General features: G+C 43.5%; 1 protein-coding gene across 1 annotated transcript in view; it reads right to left on the bottom strand.

Moving 5' to 3' along the window:
* The window catches only part of LOC130405513 (alpha-2-macroglobulin-like), a 34,038-nt gene extending 13,985 nt beyond the window's left edge, over positions 1-20,053 (bottom strand). The window contains exons 1-4 of the mRNA XM_056610633.1: positions 19,879-20,053; positions 19,596-19,745; positions 3,625-3,768; positions 3,443-3,533 (exon numbers count right to left, since the gene is read on the bottom strand). Coding sequence (XP_056466608.1) covers positions 3,443-3,533; positions 3,625-3,768; positions 19,596-19,745; positions 19,879-20,037 — 544 coding nt within the window. The 5' untranslated portion in view covers positions 20,038-20,053. The remainder of the gene's footprint in view (positions 1-3,442; positions 3,534-3,624; positions 3,769-19,595; positions 19,746-19,878) is intronic.
* Between the last annotated feature and the right edge of the window lie 315 nt (positions 20,054-20,368).

The raw sequence follows: 20,368 nt of genomic DNA, 5'->3' as shown, positions 1-20,368 counted from the left end.
CTTTATATAATACTGCAATGCTTCTTGACAACTTGGAGTGAATATGTTTTATGTGAGATTTCCAGTTTAGTTTCTCATCAATTGTTACACCAAGGAATTTTATTTGACTAACTCGTTCAATGTCTACGCCATCAATCTGTATCTTTATTTGTTCGTTTGTTCTGCAGTATCCTAATAACTTAAATTTTGTTTTGCTCAAGTTTAACGATAATTTATTAATATCGAACCATCATTTGAATTTGCTAATTTCAAAAAGGGAAGTCTGGGGCCCCCTGCTTGAGCTGCTCCCCCCGCGACCCGACCCCGGATAAGCGGATGACGATGAGGAGGATGAGGAGGAATTTCAAAATTTAACGCCTCTACTAATTGATATAAATCATCACCTGAAAAAATATATTTGTATCGTCAGCAAACAGAACAAGTTTCAACACATTCGATACATTACATATATCATTTATGTAAAGCAGTGGTTTTCAAACTGTGGGGCGCGCCAGAGTTCTTCAGGGGGGGCGCGACGTGAGAAAAGAATAAACCCGGAAAAAAACCTGAAAGTCGATGTTTCAAATCATCAGTCGTACTTCAACTGTAGAAGTAACATAACTAAATAAATTGTCAACCGTTTATCTTCGTGCAAACCATTTAACAAATCTACACACTTGTATCTTCAATAATATCTGAACAGAATTTCGATATCATTTAAAATCTCTTCAGAATCACAGTTTTAGTTTCATACCGCTTTGTTTTCAACTGTTTTCATTGAAGACGTCAGCCCATTCTGATACACCTACTTCTAGACATCGTAACTCATTCATTTTTCAACCGTTTACCATCGTTCAAACCGGAATTTTGATAGCATTTATACTTTTTTCAGAATCACAGTTTTAGTTTCAAACCGGCATCGTTTTCAGTTGCTTATAATAATTTAGGTCACCATAGCAACGCCGGTAAACAAACCCCGCCGAATAGTCGAATCTCTGGACTGAAAAGGCAGATCTGATTCGACCCTGAATGAATCTGTGTAAACTGGCAGTTTACACAGATTAAGATGTTCAAATGTATTTAAAAAAGGTTAAGCTAAAACATGCTTAGATAAAGTTGTTAAATTGTGATAAGAAATGTGTTTAAAAAAGGTTAAGCTAAAACATGCTTAGATAAAGTTGTTAAATTGTGATAAGAAATGTGTTTAAAAACGCACAAAGATGTTGTAATGTTTCAGAAATATGTTTAAAATATTCTGACGTGTTGCTGAAAAAATATGTTTCAAATGTTTCAAAAATATGTTTCAAATGTTTTAAAATTATGATCAGAGATGTTTAAAATGTGTAAAATAATTAAGATAGCTTTCAAAACACAGGTATTTAGAACATTTTTTTGGGGGGGGGGGGCTCAGCTGAAATTTCTTCTCTGAGGGGGGGCTCACTCTCTCACACTTTGAAAACCCCTGATGTAAAGAATAAACCATTTTGGGCCCAACATTGACCCCTGGGGGCCACCACAAGCAATGTCCAAACACACAGAGGAACAATCACCAAGTGTCATAAATGGTTGCCTGTCACTCAAATAACTCCTCACCCAGTTGCCCACTATACCCCTGATGCCGTAACGCTCCAGTTTTTCTATTAATATGTCATGATTTATTGTGTCAAATGCTTTTTTTAGATATAGGAATATCCCTATTGATTGTTGTTTTTGGTCTATAGAATTAGTGATTTCTTCAATTGAATCTAATAAAGCCATTGATGTAGATCTATTTGCTCTGAATCCGTATTGATTATCAGTGAGCAGTTTGTGTTTATCTATGAAATTGTCCAGTCGATTATTGAATAGTTTTTCAAGAATTTGAGAATTGTGGCAATAACGAGACCGGTCTGTAATTTGTGAAGTGGTGTTTGTTCCCAGATTTGTACAAAGGTATGACTTTTGCTATTTTCATTTTGTTTGGAAATGTACCAGTTTGGAATGAAAGGTTACAGATGTATGTGAATGGTTTTGTTATTCCATCAATTACCTTTTTTACCACAGTCATATCTATCTCATCACAATCATTTGATTTTTTACCCATACAATTCAAACGATATCAACAATTTCCCTTTCGTCCACTGCTGTGAGAAACATAGAGAACTCATTTCTGCTAATTAATTTTTCCATATTTTGCTCAGATGACCCTTGATCAGGAATTTTTTCTGCAAGGTCCAAAACAATATTCACACAAAGGTTATTAAAGCAGTTGGCCACAACATCCATATTGTACTCCTCCTTATCATCAACCAAAAAATACTTAAGATAATTTCTGAGTCCAGAACCATTTTTTATAACACTGTTCAGTATGTTCCATATTAATTCCTTAATATTGTTCCTTAATATAGTATTTTATATTAGTTCTTATGATTTTAGTTAACTTATTTTTATATGTTTTATATCTGTTCTCAGCATCTTCAGTTTTCAGCCTTATAAAATTCTGGTACAGTGTATTTTTCTTTTTACAGGCATTTTGTAGGCCCCTCGTGATCCATGGACATTCAGAGTATTTAATTTTTGTGTATTTTCTTATTGGACAGTTTTTATTGTATAATGTTTTGAATATCCTGAGAAATTCTTCATATGCATTGTTAATAGGGATGCACCGAAATGAAAATTCTTGGCCGAAACTGAATATACTGAAACAGTTGGCCGAAAGCCGAAACCGAATACCGAATGTGGCTTTTGCTGTTTTTCATTCATTTTGCTTTAAATGTTTCACCATTGCATAAATCAAACAATTACATGTCCTTTATAAACTTTTGTGTGTTGCTTTTCAATAAAAAAAATCAATTACAAATTTGATACAAAATATTAATTTGATACTGAACGTTTTCTAACATTCCAGCAGACCTTATAGCAAGAATTTAAGAACAATGTACCTTTAAATAAATGAGTAAAACATTTTTATTTATTTTTTATAAAAAATTAAAATATTCAGTGTATTATTTTCGGCTTTTTTACTCCTTCGGCCGAAACCGAACATTATGTTTTGGGCCAATTTCGGCCGAACATTTTCGGTGGCCGAATATTCGATGCATCCCTAACTGTTAATATCTATTTTCTCATACATTTCATTCCAGTTCTGTGCCTGCAGTTCATTTTTAAAAGCAATCATCGATTCTTCAGATCTAACTCGTCTGTATTCTTTATTTTTGACTGGCTTATTGATCTTATAGTTCCTGTCATAAACTGTAAAAACTGGTAGATCGTCGCTTATATCATTTATCAATAGTCCGCTTGGTGTATTGTTTTCAATGTCATTAGTGAATATATTGTCTATGAGAGTGGCACAATGTGATGTGACACTCTGAACAGTACTTGAAGAGGGTACTGCTCAGAGTGTGGGTTAACCCTGATAAATTATAGGTATCTGATTATTGGACATAAACATACTTCCCCAGACAATAAAAAAAAGTCTCACCCATGCGTTGATGGTAGTAGTTTACACCATTGTACGTGACACAGGAAGGTGATTTGAGAACCAAATTTGTCAACATCTTCAGCCCCACTCCCTAGATGAACAAATAATGTATACAAATTATCAGAATTTTTTCCACATTTTGGTTGCATGCTTAATTCCAATGTATGTCAATGAACAAGTACCTCAAATACTGAATACGCGTTGCTGTCATCATGGACTGGGTATGGCAGGATAGATCTTTTGGATCTCACCCTCAAACAAGCCTCAGGATCATTGACTTCATATGGATACATGCTTGCTCTCTGGACTGGCAACAAGTTAAAAATCTGCAAAGGGTTCAAATAAAATGCAAAAAGCAGTTTGTTTTCCCGACTGGGCCTTCATTCATTCAAGGTTCCACAATATATATTAGTAGCCAGGGAAACACATTTGGGGGTAAAGTTCTGAGCAGCCAGGGCCAAACGGGAAGGAGGTGCAACAAATAACCCTCCCCTATGGAGAAAAGAACTGCAGAAACTTGATATTGCAGTCATGTAAATTAGTTTGTATAACTCTTAATCACAGTACAATCTCAGAAGAGACTTCCTGGGCCACATTATATTACAAACCCTAACCATAAGTCATCTAAATGGCAAGGAAAAAAGTATTTTCAGGAAAGAAAATAGGTTAGCATGAAAATGAACCTGTTTAAGTTTATCATAAGCTGGTAGCCATGGTTTATATATATATATATATCATCATCGTCATCCGCTTATCCGGGGTCGGGTCGCAGGGGGAGCAGCTCAAGCAGGGGGCCCCAGACTTCCCTTTCCCGGGCCACATTGACCAGCTCTGACAGGGGGGGTCCCGAGGCGTTCCCAGGCCAGTGTTGAGATATAATCTCTCCACCTAGTCCTGGGTCTTCCCCGAGGTCTCCTCCCCACTGGACGTGCCTGAAACACCTCCCAAGGAAGGCGCCCAGTGGGCATCCTTACCAGATGCCCGAACCACCTCAGCTGACTCCTTTCTAAGTAAAGGAGCAGCGGCTCTAATCCGAGTTCCTCACGGATGGCTGAGCTTCTCACCCTATCCCTAAGGGAGACGCCAGCCACCCTTCTGAGAAAACTCATCTCGGCCGCTTGTACCCGCGATCTCGTCCTTTCGGTCATCACCCAGCCCTCATGACCATAGGTGAGGATAGGAACGAAGATCGACCGGTAGATCGAGAGCTTTGCCTTGCGGCTCAGCTCTCTTTTCGTTACAACGGTGCGGTAAAGCGAACGCAATACCGCCCCCGCTGCTCCGATTCTCCGGCCAATCTCACGCTCCATAGTACCCTCACTCGCGAACAAGACCCCGAGGTACTTGAACTCCTTCACTTGGGCTAAGGACTCATTTCCTACCCGGAGTAAGCAATCCACCGGTTTCCTGCTAAGAGTCATGGCCTCAGATTTAGTGGTGCTGATCCTCATCCCAGCCGCTTCACACTCGGCCGCCAGCCGATCCAGTGAGTGCTGAAGGTCACAGGCCGATGATCCAATGAGGACCACATCATCTGCAAAAAGCAGTGACGAGATCCTCAGACCACCGAACTGCAACCCCTCCCCACCACGACTACGCCTCGATATCCTGTCCATGTATATCACAAACAGGATTCGTGACAAGGCGCAGCCCTGGCGGAGACCAGCACCCACTGAGAACAAAACTGACTGGCTGCCGAGAACACGAACACAGCTCTCGCTTTGGGAGTACAAAGATTGGATGGCCCTGAGGATAGACCCCCTTACCCCATACTCCCGCAGCACCTCCCACAGTTTATCCCGGGGGACCCGGTCATACGCCTTCTCCAGATCCACAAAACACATGTAGACCGGATGGGCATACTCCCAGGCCCCCTCCAGGATCCTTGCGAGAGTGAAGAGCTGGTCCGAAGTTCCACGTCCGGGGCGAAAACCGCATTGTTCCTCTTCAATCTGAGGTTTGACGATCGGCCGAACCCTCCTTTCCAGCACCTTGGAGTAGACTTTACCAGGGAGGCTGAGAAGTGTGATACCCCGGTAATTGGCACACACTCTCTGGTCCCCCTTTTTGAACAGGGGAACCACCACCCCGGTTTGCCACTCCTTTGGCACTGTACCCGACTCCCACGCAATGTTGAATAGGCGTGTCAACCATGACAGCCCCTCAACACCCAGAGCCTTTAGCATTTCTGGCTGGATCTCATCAATCCCTGGGGCTTTGCCACTGCGGAGATGTTTGACTACCTCAGTGACCTCCACCAGGGAAATTGACGACGAAACACCATCAACCTCGAGCTCTGCCTCCAACATAGAGGGCGTGTTATTCGGATTCAGGAGTTCCTCAAAGTGTTCCTTCCAACGTCCGACGACCTCCTCAGTTGAGGTCAACAGAGTCCCATTCTTACTGTACACAGCTTGGATGGTTCCCCGTTTCCCCCTCCTGAGGTGCCGGATAGTCTTCCAGAAACACTTTGGTGCCGACCGAAAGTCCTTCTCCATGGCCTCTCCGAACTTCTCCCACACCCGCTGCTTAGCCTCCGACACGGCAGCCGCTGCAGCCCTTCGAGCCTGTCGGTACCTTGCAACCGAGTCAGGAGTCCTCCAGGATATCATATCCCGGAAGGCCTTCTTCTTCATGTATATATATATATATATATATACATACATATATAACTTCTAACTTCTTCTTCTTTATTCAAAGTGCAGCAACGCATAGCCGGCGAGCAAGGGGAATGGGGGAGATGGGGAGGTTGTGGGTTTTGTGAGCTTGAGCTATGCAGCAAGCAGCTGCAAGATGAATGTGTTACTTTAAAAAACAGAATTTTACGGTTGGTTGGATGTTTGGTTTGCGTGGAGCTGGCGTAACTGACGGGGTATGACAAAAAGTGAATGGTTGTATTTGTCAATGAAAGAATGACTCCCTTGTGGTCAGATGATCACATAATCTCCCTACTAATGCTGCACTTAATTTAGTTTTGATTAATCAATGTCACGAATTGGCAAGTTTCAGTTGATTATACGGCTTGGACCTAACCGAGTGAACAGCGATACTGATGTCATTAATGCTGAGCCAAAATTACATGTGGACTGAGGGATACTCAATCAACATCATTAATAGCCAGGCCATCAAGTGTGCAGGTTAGTCAAGAGTGGAAAGTGATACATAACATTGGTAATAATTTCACTCTATTAGTTATGGTGATATTGTGATGGAAAAATCCATATGTTTACTTTAACGATTGAAGCTTTGTTTTCTATTGGTTATATTATCTAGTCAGCCTATTCCTGGAGTTCTTTAGGGTTATCCTTTTACCTGGGGTCAACTGGCCACAAGGGAGCATGATCCCCTTCTGCATTCCTCTGCCTGATACAAACACAGGCAACTTTGTCTTTTTGGTACACATTTCCCTGATTTGATCATTGACAATTGCAGTACAGAGAGGGGTGAGGCTGTTTAATTAGCTTTGTGAAACTGTTGTCTGGGCTCACAAAGAGAGGGGACTGGAGTATGCGTGCATTAAATAATGTTTTAGCGATTTATTTTTGCATTTTTAAGTCTTATTTGTCATAGAATCTGTAAATGTGGTGCATGCCCATGCGTTCTGAAAGCCGACAGAATTTCTTAATTTTCTTAAATAAATCTTTACATATTTCTTTAATTAACAATCATTTATGAACATATGTAGTTTTTCCTCTGATCATTTCAGATTCAGCTTTATTGGCCAGGTTTGCGAACAAACGAGGAATTTGACTTCGGTCCCTTTACTCTCTATGTACAACACTCAACATTTAACTTATTGTTAATAATATATAAAAAAGAAAAAAAACAGAAAACAGTACAAAAAAATTAATAATAATAAATATAAATAAACCGTTAAGTATACAGAATAACAATACAATAAATAATAATAATTATAATAATATAATAAAATAGAGGGTGGGGGCTAATTCTGAGCGTTCAACAGAGAGACTTCTTGGGGAAAGAAGCTGACTTTGTGTCGGCTGGTTTTGGCAAACAGTGCCCTGTATCGCCTGCCCGAGGAAAGGAGGTTGAACATTTTGTGACCAGGATGTGAAGGATCTAGGGCGATTCTTGTTGCCCTTTTCCTGACCCTGGACTGGTACAGGTCCTCAATGGTGGGAAGGTCAGCTGCAATGATCTTCTCCGCAGCCCGGCCTGTCTGTTGCAGTCTGGCCCTGTCCCGTTTGGTGGCTGACCCAAACCAGACAGTGATCGAGGTGCAGATGACAGACTGGATGATGGCTGAGTAGAAGGTGGTCAGCAGCTCTTTAGGCAGATTAAACTTCCTTAGTTGTCGCAGGAAGTATAACCTCTGCTGGGCCTTTTTCTGGACGGAGTAAATGTGGGGACACCATTTTAGGTCCTGTGAAATGGTTGTACCTAGGAACCTAAAGGAATTGACAGTGGACACTGTGTCGTTCTGGATGGTGAGGGGGGGGAGTGGGGGGGGACTTCTCCGAAAGTCCACTGTCATCTCCACAGTCTTGTTGTGGTTTAACACCAGGTGGTGCTGACTGCACCATTGGACCAGCTGTTCCACCTCCTGTCTGTAAGCAGACTCATCACCATCCTGGATCAAACCAATGACGGTGGTGTCATCTGCAAACTTCAGGAGTTTTACGGACGGGTTCTTTGAGGTGCAGTCATTGGTGTAGATGGAGAAGAGCAGCGGGGAGAGGACACACCCCTGTGGGGCGCCAGTGCTGATGGACCGGGTTTTGGAAGAGATGCTCCCCAGTCTGACATGCTGCTGCCTGTCAATCAGGAAGCTGATGATCCACTGACAGGTGGTGACAGGCACTTCGAACTGGCTGAGCTTCTGATGTAGGATTTCAGGGACGATGGTGTTGAACGCCGAGCTGAAGTCCACAAACAGGATCCTGGCATACGTCCCTGGGTAGTCGAGGTGGTGCAGTATGTATTGCAGTCCCATGTTGACAGCATCATCCGCCGACCTGTTTTGCCCTGGAGGCAAACTGCAGGGGGTCCAGCAGGGGACCTATAATGTCCTTCAGGTGGCTCAACACCAGTCTCTCAAAGGATTTCATGACCACAGACGTCAGGGCGACAGGCCTGTAGTCATTTAGTCCTGTGATGGAGGTTTTCTTTGGGACTGGGATGATGGTGGAGCATTTAAAGCAGGTGGGCACTTCACACAGCTCCAGGGACCAGTTAAAGATCCGCTTGAAGATTGGCGCCAGCTGTTCAGCACAGACTTGCAGACAAGAGGGGGACACACCATCAGGTCCTGGAGCCTTCTTGATCTTCTGCTTCTGAAAGAGCCGGCACACATCCTTCTCGCAGATAGTTAGTGCAGGTGGGGGGAGGGGGATGGGTGATGAGGGAAAACCTTTTGTGCGTGAGGGGTGTGACAATGGGTGCTCTTCAAACCTGCAGTAAAAGTCATTCAGGTCGTCTGCCAGTCTGGAATTTCCTGCAGGGTGGGGGGATGGTCTCTTGTAGTTTGTAATTTGTTGTAGGCCTTTCCAAACTGATGCAGGGTCATTGGCGGAGAGGCTATATTTGAGTTTCTCACTGTAGCTTATTTTGGCTACCTTGATCTCCTTTGTCAACTTGTTCCTGGCCTGCTTATATAGGTCCCGGTCCCCACTACTATGGGCCTCCTCTTTAGCTTGACGCAGCTTCCTAAGATTAGGAGTGAACCAAGGTTTGCTGTTGTTGTATGTGCAGAAGGTCTTGGTCTGCACACAGAGGTCCTCGCAAAAACGGATGTAAGATGTTACAGTGTCCGTGAGGTCGTTTAGGTCTGTAGCTGCAGCTTCAAAAACGCTCCAGTTGGTGCAGTTAAAGCAAGCCTGCAACTCCAGCTTTGATTCCCTTGTCCATTTCTTTAAAATCTTTGCCACAGGTTTAGAAGTTTTTAGTTTCTGCCTGTAGGTTGGGATGAGATTAAGCAGACAGTGGAGAGTCCTAGAGCTGCCCGGGAAACAGCGCGATAGGCGTCCTTCAAAACTGTGTAACAGTGGTCCAGTGTGTTTTTGTCTCTGGTGGGAATCTTGATATGCTGTCTGTATTTAGGGAGTTCCTGGTTGAGTTTGGCGTTGTTAAAATCCCCAACAATAATAACGAGAGAGTCCGGGTGTTTTTTCTCTATGTCCGTTATCTGGTCGGCCAGCTGCTGCAGCGCGTCTGCGACGCACGCTTGTGGTGGTATGTAAACACCAACCATAACAAATGAGGAGAACTCCCGCGGAGTAAATGAGGGCTACACATCTTTTCCAGCACTGTAACATCTGCACACCAACCAACGTTTAAGTAGAAGCAGATTCCTCCGCCTTTCGTTTTCCCCGAAAGCTCTGTGTTGCGGTCCGCCCGGATGAGTTGGAAACCGGGCAGCTGAAGTGCGCTTTCCGGGATGCGTTCACAGAGCCAGGTTTCGGTGAAACACAGGGCAGCGGATCTGTCAAAGTCCGAGTTGGTTTGATTGAGAAGCAACAGCTCATCCATCTTATTTACCAGGGACCGGACGTTTGCCAGGTGAATGGCTGGAAGCGAGATGCGTAGTCCCCGCTTCCTTCATTTCACAAGCGCTCCTGCTCGTTTCCCCCGTCATGCGTCTCCGGCAGATTCCAAGGAGAACCGTTGCTCCTCCGACCAGGATTTCAATAAAACTTGCTGAGTTTGTGAAAACTGGAGAAAAAAATCCTGTAGAGGTATGCCGGATGATTAAGAGTTCCTCTCTGGAAAAAGTTGCTGGTGAAATACCACCGAAAAAATAATAAACTGACAAAAACAAACAAAGTACTAGAGAGCGAAGTACCTAGGCTGCCATCCGCGGCGCCATGGCAACGACATGTTTCATGTCGACATTTTCTCTAGTCATTTCATGATTAGAGATGTGCAGCTGTGTTTCGAGCTCTATGTGAATCTACGTTGTAAGGCTTGAATGCAGTGTTGAGCATATCTCATTCCTGCGCTCTGTCAACTCCCGTTTTGGTGAGAGAGAGGGCGGAGGGGCTCATAGAGAGAGTGGGAAGGTGCTCAAAGAGAGAGGGGGGAGGGGCTCAAAGTGCTCAATGTGTGTTGGGAGAAAAGCTGAATTCACCTCAGCTTCATGACACCAACAATGCTAAGGGACTAAGCTAACTTACACATTTCAAAGGATACTACTGTTGCATGCACCCGTAGACCATCACACCAAACAACATCATATTATTACATTAGTGGTTTGTCATACATTGAGTGGTACATTGATCTGGTTTGGCAGGAAGGGTTTCAATGCACGAGAAAGAAAAATCCAATGCATGCACTTCATAATAAGCAGACATTGGACAAAAATCTAGTTTAGCACAATATAGATATACATTTATAAGAGGGTTTCTGTCGCGGGTTGCATGAGTGTGGCGTATTTACATTTATTTAGGATTCTCATTAGCATGCCTTGCATCAAAAGTCACGCTAGCCACTGATGTATGAATATACACACAGTATATATATATATATATATATATATTAGTGGTGGGCATAGATATTTTTTTTTATCTAGATTAATTCCAAAATTAATCTAGATTAAAAAATCTGTTAGTTTACCTTGACAGCGGTCAATTATACTGGGCAATGGTGAATTATCAAATATAATTTTGTTTATGCTCCGTTCACTTGCATGGGCACTTCACACTTCACAATTATCAAATATAATTCACCGCCGGAAGTTGTGAAGTGCCCATGCAAGTGAACGGAGCATAAACAAAAATAATTGACAGCTGAACATTGGGAAGGCCCATGCAAGTGAATGGAGCAGTCTACAGCATTGAGAAGAGCCGTGTAATAATCCATAATAATGTAAGGTTTAGAAGTTAAATATTTGAAAGTTCCTCATCCTCATCCTCATCGTCATCCGCTTATCCGGGGTCGGGTCGCGGGGGGAGCAGCTCAAGCAGGGGGCCCCAGACTTCCCTTTCCCGGGCCACATTGACCAGCTCTGACGGGGGGATCCCGAGGCGTTCCCAGGCCAGTGTTGAGATATAATCTCTCCACCTAGCCCTGGGTCTTCCCCGAGGTCTCCTCCCCACTGGACGTGCCTGAAACACCTCCCAAGGAAGGCGCCCAGTGGGCATCCTTACCAGATGCCCGAACCACCTCAGCTGACTCCTTTCTAAGTAAAGGAGCAGCGGCTCTAATCCGAGTTCCTCACGGATGGCTGAGCTTCTCACCCTATCCCTAAGGGAGACGCCAGCCACCCTTCTGAGAAAACTCATCTCGGCCGCTTGTACCCGCGATCTCGTCCTTTCGGTCATCACCCAGCCCTCATGACCATAGGTGAGGATAGGAACGAAGATCGACCGGTAGATCGAGAGCTTTGCCTTGCGGCTCAGCTCTCTTTTCGTTACAACGGTGCGGTAAAGCGAACGCAATACCGCCCCCGCTGCTCCGATTCTCCAATTCGCCAATCTCACGCTCCATAGTACCCTCACTCGCGAACAAGACCCCGAGGTACTTGAACTCCTTCACTTGGGCTAAGGACTCATTTCCTACCCGGAGTAAGCAGTATTTGAAAGTTGTAGAATAAATTAATTTGTTAATTTGCTAGAAATGTACTTAACATTTTTAGTCAGTTAATCATTTACATATTTATGTTACACAATTATTACATGTTTACATATTTAACACAGTCAGGATATTCGGTTGAATCTGCCTCTCTGATTCCCTCACGTTTACCTCAGTCTAAATTCTAGCTTATGATTGGTTAGTTCAGTCACGTGATGAGTACGAACAAGGAACTGTTTGAAAATAGATTAACGGCGATATTATTTTTATCACGCGATAAAAGTTTTGCGTTAACGCAGCCGTTAACGCCGATAACGGCCCACCACTAATATATATATATATATATATATATATATATATATATATATATATACACATATTTACATACATACACATATTTATATACACACGTGTGTGTATATATATATAGACAGAGGTTAAATTGGGCCGGGGCACATAAGCGGCCGGGTCTGGAGTTCTGCGCAGCAGATCAGCTCCAGCCGATTTTGGCAGTCTGCCTAGTCCATCACGAGCAATGTTGTCCTACTCATTTACAACTTTTCCATTGCAAATCTATGTTGTTTTAAAACACAATTCTAAATAATGGAGTAGGGATAGGCTGGCCTAGACATCTGGAGCAAGTTTGAGACGTAGGCATATCGCGCACAAAACTTGCGCAGCAGCTCCTCCTCCCCCCAGATCAGACAACACAACGTCAAATCAACGGTCATCATCAGACATAATTATCGTAGTAGACAGGTGAATGGCGAGGTAAGAGAAACTAAATTAAAGGTGCACGGTATTTTGAAAGAGGTCGATCATCACCAATAGGCTAATATCATTAGATATGGGCTTGCATTTTCATTAAGCAGGAAAAATTAACCTTAGACATGCAGGGATAGCCTGCTACTGGTATGTCAAATGGCAAGCGCTAGTTAAAAAGAACAATGCTGCTAATTCTAAATGATTTAGCAAGTAGTCTATGCGATCTCCGAATCACATTTCTCATTCCTAGCTGGATTCCTAGCTGCAAACTTATTTGTATCTATGAATTGCAGTGCATTGCCTAGGCTATTTGTGAGTACTGTAGGTCCTGTGATTTAATGTTTGCATATAGGCTACACAGCAGGTTAGATTTAAAAGCCCGAGTTAACATGATGGTGACGTAGCCTATCGGCTAGCCTTTAAGAAAAAGATAGCTTCATTCATTATTTCATTCATTCATTCATTCAAAAGTGTTTTATTTAAAGAACGTTATATAATATGAACCATTTTAAAATACATTCTATCTACTTCTTAACTTTGGGTGAAAGTCAACAAGTGAACATTTCAGAGATAAAAGGTAAACATGAGTGGAACAAAGAGGAGGAAGCTTACAGATTTCTTCAAAAGGTGGGCAGCTGCTATCCAAGACATAATTTTGAAATAATTAAGCTAGGCCCGTGTGCAGAAGTCACTGTAACCAAGCTGTGATTTGTTGCTAGATCTTTTCATCCTGATAGTGTGTCTGTCATGTCTTAAGTGCTGTCTCTTCCTCCACTAAACTAAAAATGCAGAGTTGAACAGAACAGGGATGAGGATGGAGCTGAGGGCAGAGGAGATGAGGCTGGACAGGGCAGAGGAGCTGAGGATGGACCGGGCAGAGGTGCTGAGGATGGACAGGGCAGAGGAGCTGAGGATGGACAGGGCAGAGGAGCTGAGGATGGACAGGGCAGAGATGAGGACACTGAGGGCAGAGGAGGTGAGGCGGGACAGGGCAGAGGAGCTGAGGATGGACAGGGCAGAGATGAGGACACTGAGGGCAGAGGAGGTGAGGCGGGCGTCATCCTTTTCTTTCTCTTTTTCAGTGCCAGATTCATGTTGCTCTTACTTGGCACCGTTCAAATACTTCTTCTTTTCGTTTTGGTACCGTTTAAATTCAGCTTGATACTGGTATCTTCTTCTTCTGATTAATGGCAGGTCATATGTCACATGATATGGGTATAATTGGGAAACGGTGAGTTGAACTGAAGACTGTGTACCATTTCAGGGAAGGAGGGGGGGGGGGTATAGGTCAACACATCGAATTTGCCCAAATTGAGTAATAGGGTACACAATTAAGAAAAAAACAACGGTGGGCTTGTTCATAACAAATGTATATAATTTCTTTAATGTACTAATATAACGACTATCATGGATTTTTTTTTTTGCAACCTTAATTTTGGCTCTGCGTACTCTGCGTATGGGGAGCGGCGGCCCCTCCGGATCAGAGCCCCCCCACATAGAAAATCCCAATTTAACCACTGTGTATATATATATATATATATATATATATATATATATATATATATACACACAAGCTCCACAAGCTCCCATTAATTTCCCCGGCAGTGTTGGTGGCCGGTGAATAACATGGGGTTCAATGGGTGAGAGGAGGAAATTCCTCCTCTGAGTGGGTGTTTCAGCTAAGGGGTTTGAATCGTGCAAAAATCTATTTACGAATAGGCTGGAGCCCTTGCTGCGCTATGAACCAATAAGAAGAAGCCCTGGCTGCGCTATGAACCAATAATCAGGAGCCCTGGCTGTGGAGCAGCCCAGAGAGAGGGGTTATCCCCTCAATTCTAGGCTACGAGAACCAACGAACCCTGTGCTCATTCTTATGCCTCGTTTCCACCGAGCGGTGCTGTGTTAATTGATATTTGCGTTTCCAGCAAGCGGTGCGGTGCGGCTTGGTTCGCTTATATTGGCGTTTCCACTGCCAAAAGTAAGGCAAGGTCCCAAGATAAACGTGCTGAGTGCCGCACTGAGCGCCGCGCTGAGTCCACCTATTTTTCGGCACTCCTAAGTCTGAAAGCGTGCCGAAAACGTGGAGCTACACACGCCGTAATTCTAAAAAGATCCAGTTTGGTATGAGGACCCCGATTCCTGAAAGCATCGTTAGCCTAAGTGGGTCGTGGAGTGCGTCGTACGAGCATCGTTCAGTTTTCACACCGTTTCCCGAAAGCATCGTTGGTAACGAACGTCGTGAAAATGCTCATAGCTAACGAGGACTCCAGGGGTACTCGTAGGATGCTAAGAGCATTGTTAGCCTACTATAACCTCAGTGGCGTCACCAGCGGACATTCCGTGTATTGGATGCGTTTTATTAAAACACATCCAATACCAAGGAATGCAGTGTGATCAAGTTCACTATTTATTGGACCGTGATAGACAGTAACGAACATCCCTGACCATATTTAAACGCGTTTGTACTCTACACTCAGACGTGAACTCATTATTGCATGCGGATGTCTTCATTCATAAAAAAAGATAAACATTCAGGAGTATGCAACAATACAAATGATTCTAAAGAGGTCAGAGACTCGCCCGGACTCAGCCCCGCCTTCTCCAGTGAACCAAGAAAACTGTGACGAACGGGGGATTTGACTAATTGGCTTTGCATCCTTTCGTTCTGCCATTTTAGTCAATTTCATTTCTGCTAATTTGTAGGTCACCAAAACACTGACGCAACTTGAGTCTCACATACTTATGCCACCATACGCCACTAACAGTGCAAGCAGGCCATTGGCAAACAAGTGCACAGACCTTCCTCCCTCACTTTAACAACCACCAGCTGCCACTGATGTGTGTACGTACGTACAGTGCCGCCGCTCCCATAACGCGCACTACGCGCTGCGCGTAGGGCCTCAAGTCATGAGGGGGCCCCCCAAAAAAATAAATAATAATAATAATAATCTTACTTGTATACTTCTGGTTTTAAGTTTGTATTTATGGATAACTATTTAATTTAAAAGATTTTGGACATTACAATACCTGCGTGCAGGGCCGACGGACTGCGGGGGAAAGTGAGACAGTTGTGGGGGGGCCCAAGGCAGAGGGGGGGCCCATGGCAATGAAAATGGAATTATCCACCAGCCCATAGTGTTAGGAGTTGCACACGGCCATGTATGCGCTCCCCCCCCCGTCAACAATTCAGCGCAGGGGGCTGGTAGGGGGAATTCGGGGGGCAGGGCCCATAAAGGAGTTATGCTTAGGGCCCCAAAATAGCTAGCAGCGGCACTGCGTACGTATGTATGTATATATATATATATATTAGTGCTGTCAGTTAAACGCGTTATTAACGGCGTTAACGTAAACCAATTTTAACGGCGATCAATTTTCTATCGCGCGATTAACGCAATTTTTTTTTCTTCTTTTTTTTCCTTTTGCCTCAAAACAAAGAAGCAGTAGCCTGACTACTATGTTCAAGGCAGTATGTTTGTATGTTCATCGTTTAATTGCACTATAGGCAATATGTTGGTAAGAGCATTAAAAGGAGAAAAATTAATGGGACAAAGAAATCAAGGGATATTTAGCATAGAAAAAAAATTGCAGTTAACTATGACATTAATGTGATTAATCGCGATTAAATATTTTAATCACTTGACAGCACTAATATATATACATACATACACATACATACACACACAAACACACATGTCAGACTGAAAAGTGTAAGTCAACAAGTGTGGGCACCCCTGCCCTTCCCTACCATCGGTTCTGAAACAATGGTACGCAAACCACTGGTGGTACACGTGCGGTATTTCGTGGAACGCAGAGGGATTTCTGAAAAATGTAATAATTAAAGCTGCAAGCAGCATTTTACAGGTGCCAAGCCTAAAGCCAACCAATAAGACCCTGTCAAACCATTAAGGGTGCACTCACACTAGGCCATCTGGCCGTGGCCGTTTTCACACCTAACCGTGCTCAAATCTGCCAGTGTGAGTGTGGCCAGTCTGGCCAGGCCAGGCCAATTTGGCCACTTGAGAGAGGTGTGCTGCTACGGTACGGGCCGCCACATTACAGATGCTAATGAGCCGACACGCACACACGCAGGGCTACGCAACCTGAGCTGGATGACGTATAGTCCATGCGACGACCATGGACATAATAAAGGCGACGAGCCTTCTTTCCCATTGAACGGTAGACATGGCATCAAGCGATGTTTACGCTTGTTTGCGTATTCGAAAAAATCAGCAGTGAGAGTGGGCTCTATCTGAGAACGGCTCCAAATAAGCAACAGACTCAGCCAAGTGCGAACTGTGTTCTCTGTGTTGTTGTCCATTGTTGTTAAAACTCTGACTGGCGTCAGACTTTATTATGTTCAATGCAGCGGACGCTTGGTGATGACGTGTTACTTACGACGTGATGACATATGTACAAGAGCCTACCGTGGCCAGGCCACAGTTGCGACGGCCACCGGCCACGGCTAGATGGCCTAGTGTGAGTGCAGGCCAGAGAACAATGGGGCCATTTGAGCACGGTTAGGTGTGAAAACGGCCAACGGCCACGGCCAGATGGCCTAGTGTGAGTGCACCCTAAGACCCTGACGCAGACCGATACGACCCTGTCGACCATTGAGACCCTGACAGACCATTAAGGCCCTGACGCAGCCAATAAGACAGTTTCTGCATGGAATTGACAACGCTGGAATAGCCTCAGCTTGGATCAGTTGATGGGCGAACAGAATGTCATCACCGTACGTCAAAAGGCTGAGGAAATATGATTCTTTAAAGTTTTAAATCGCTTTGCGCTCCCTATAGTCCTATTCTGATGAACTTCAGCCTGATTAACCTTGACCTATGCTTCTTTAAATATACCATGTTTGGTGATGATTGACTCAAGTCAACCCCTCCTTTAGTCATCTATCATTGATTGGGCTAATTTGGACGTCCAGCTGCCATTTGGTTACAGGTTCTGGGTTTCCTAGGAACATTTGCTCAACATGAGGAGATACAAATGTCTACAGGATTTCATGACTGTAGAAGAAATAGGTCAGAAAATATTTCTGTCCAAATTCTGCATTTTCAGTTAATTGATACAGCTCCCTCTATCGCCCAATCTGGGTACAATTTGGAGAGGTTGCATTTTCAGTTAATTGTTTTACCGCTCCCTATAGCCCGATATTGATACCATTTGCAGGGGTCCATCTTGACCCATGTGCCTTTGACTACACCAAGTTTGATGAATGGTTTAATAATAATAATAAAACTAACAATTACAATAGGTTGCCTTCGCACTTTTGTGCTTGGCACCCTAATTATATGATTTAGTCGCATTAGCACTAGTGCGTGAGAGCAACCTGTAGAACAGTCATGTCAGTGCTCTGACAAAAGAACAGAAGAAAAAAGTGCTAGAAAACAACGGAACGGAGTAACCACAGCGTATGTTTGTAACGTAACTGTGTATTTGTGTAATAACAATTGCAGAAGTATACCGGTTTTCTGTCAATTTAAGATTTGGGAGGGTTTTTGGTTGATTGGGCGGTTTTTAGTCTATAATTAGGCTGGAAATTGCCATTCTGATCTGGCAACACATGCTATCTACACAAACGATATTCCATATGAAAGCTGAGCGGTATCGGTATCGATCGTGAAAAGCAGTTATCAGGATATCCCTAATTTATTTAAAAACCTAATAAAATAAAAATAAAATGGGGTTTAAAATAAGTTTTGCCTTTCCTGTAATATTCTTTTTCATCAACCTGTTTCCTAGTCGGTTTGTTGCGAGTGCTAACATCCACGATTACAAGCTAAACTGACGGCAAGATATAAGAGCGCAAATGATGAATGATTCAAAAACACTGTGATCGTGGCTCCAAATGGGAACTATTTGGAAAATAACGTTGTAGTCAGAATAGGTCAAAAACTGAAGTGGACCACAGTGAATCGAGCACATGTGGTATGTGGTGATGTTCAATGAATCCATGAAACCATTGCATCTGAAACGTCATCTTACTACCGCACAGGCAGTGCTGAAAGACAAACCAGTTGATATTTCCTTGACGGAAGAAGCAGTCGAAGTCCACGATTAATTAGTCAGGGTCAACATCATTGCGCACCTCGTCTTGAAAAAGACGAGGTGCGCAATGATGTTCAGAAAATATTTCTTGGTGATGGTCGAACCGAAAAACTGGATGAGAAACCCGATCAGCATCGAAACCTCTGAAATACCTGTGGACTTCACTGTTGGTTAGCAGGAGAGTTTATCAGAATTGTCCTGTGACAAAACAGTGAAGTCTGCTTTAAAGTTGTTTTTGGACTTTTGGAAACAGTAATACAGCAAATACCCTGTGCTTTCGGACAATCCTGTGCGAGAAAGGCTTCTCTTCACTTGCCATCATAAAAATGAAATACAGAAGCAGGATTGATGCCGAGCCACACAAGACTGAACCTGACCTCGATTGATCCAGACATCCAGGACATCCATCCCACCCAACTTTTAATATTATTTTTTATTCAGCCTAACATTTTTTGCACTGGTTGTTGGCTTACAGTTGTTATTCTGAATGTTGTCACTTGCTCTGTGCGTGTGACAGTTCTAGTGCTCCTTGTTTGTACAGCTGACAATAGTTACCAGTTAGTAATATTATTTCAAGGAATAAATGTGCCTCCTGCGTAAACTGTGCATACCAGAACAGGGCCACAGGCCTACGCTATTGTATTTAGTTATAATCATAATGCTGGTACTTAGGGAGACAAATATTTTTTCTGATGTGGTACGTGGTATAAAAGGTTTTAGAACCACTGCTCGAGATTATTCTGCCTCCTATAATGGTGGAGTGAAGGAGGAAGGCGTGGTGATGGATTCAGGCTGTCCCACTTGCCTTGTCAGCAGTCAGCTTCTTCCCGGGCTCCTTGATAAGGACACTCTGATCCACCGCAGTGATGCCACACAGGGAGCCTGGGTTGGCTCTCAGCTGCAGTCTGTTCTCTTCGCCTGGGACGGCTGTACTGGGAGAAAACTCCAGCGAGACCTTAATCCCAATTAGATGTTGGGAATATTTATTAACCCCCTTTATCACAGCAGTCCACGGCACTTGGGAAACACTGTTCTCTAACGATACATAACCGCCAATATGACATATAGTAGTATTAAGTAACACTGACCTTGGTAGCGAAGCATTTCTCTGTGTCGAAATCAGCTTTGTGGGCAATGACGTTCTCACTGGGAAGGCCAGCGTACACAACCACCTGGACCAATGGCGCCATGTCGGGAGACACTTCCAACTTGATGGAGACTTCCCCCTTGGTCACTGAAATTATCATTCTATGAGCCTCAATTATCCATAAATTAACAGTTCTATGCTAGCCTGGTCCTACCAGACTCTCGTTGTAGAACTTCCCAGTAAGTGTTACTGTTACTTTATTATATATTGGAAGTGATAGATGTTATAATTACGTTCTAGGGTATTTGAGGAAATAAGTACCAACATTTACCACCTTATTCCAAATGCAGGCATATTTTATGTTGTATTTTATATATGTTATAATTATACCAGGTTACAGGTTTGTTTATTGTCCTTCCTGATCTCCATACTGTGTCTGTATGCGCGATTAGTCCCAGTGCGCAGGTGGCCACGCCTTTAGGTCGCATTTT

This window comes from Gadus chalcogrammus, chromosome 16 (genome assembly GCF_026213295.1).
Source record: "Gadus chalcogrammus isolate NIFS_2021 chromosome 16, NIFS_Gcha_1.0, whole genome shotgun sequence".
Classification (NCBI taxonomy): domain Eukaryota; kingdom Metazoa; phylum Chordata; class Actinopteri; order Gadiformes; family Gadidae; genus Gadus; species Gadus chalcogrammus.
This window is presented reverse-complemented; position numbering and strand designations above follow the sequence as displayed.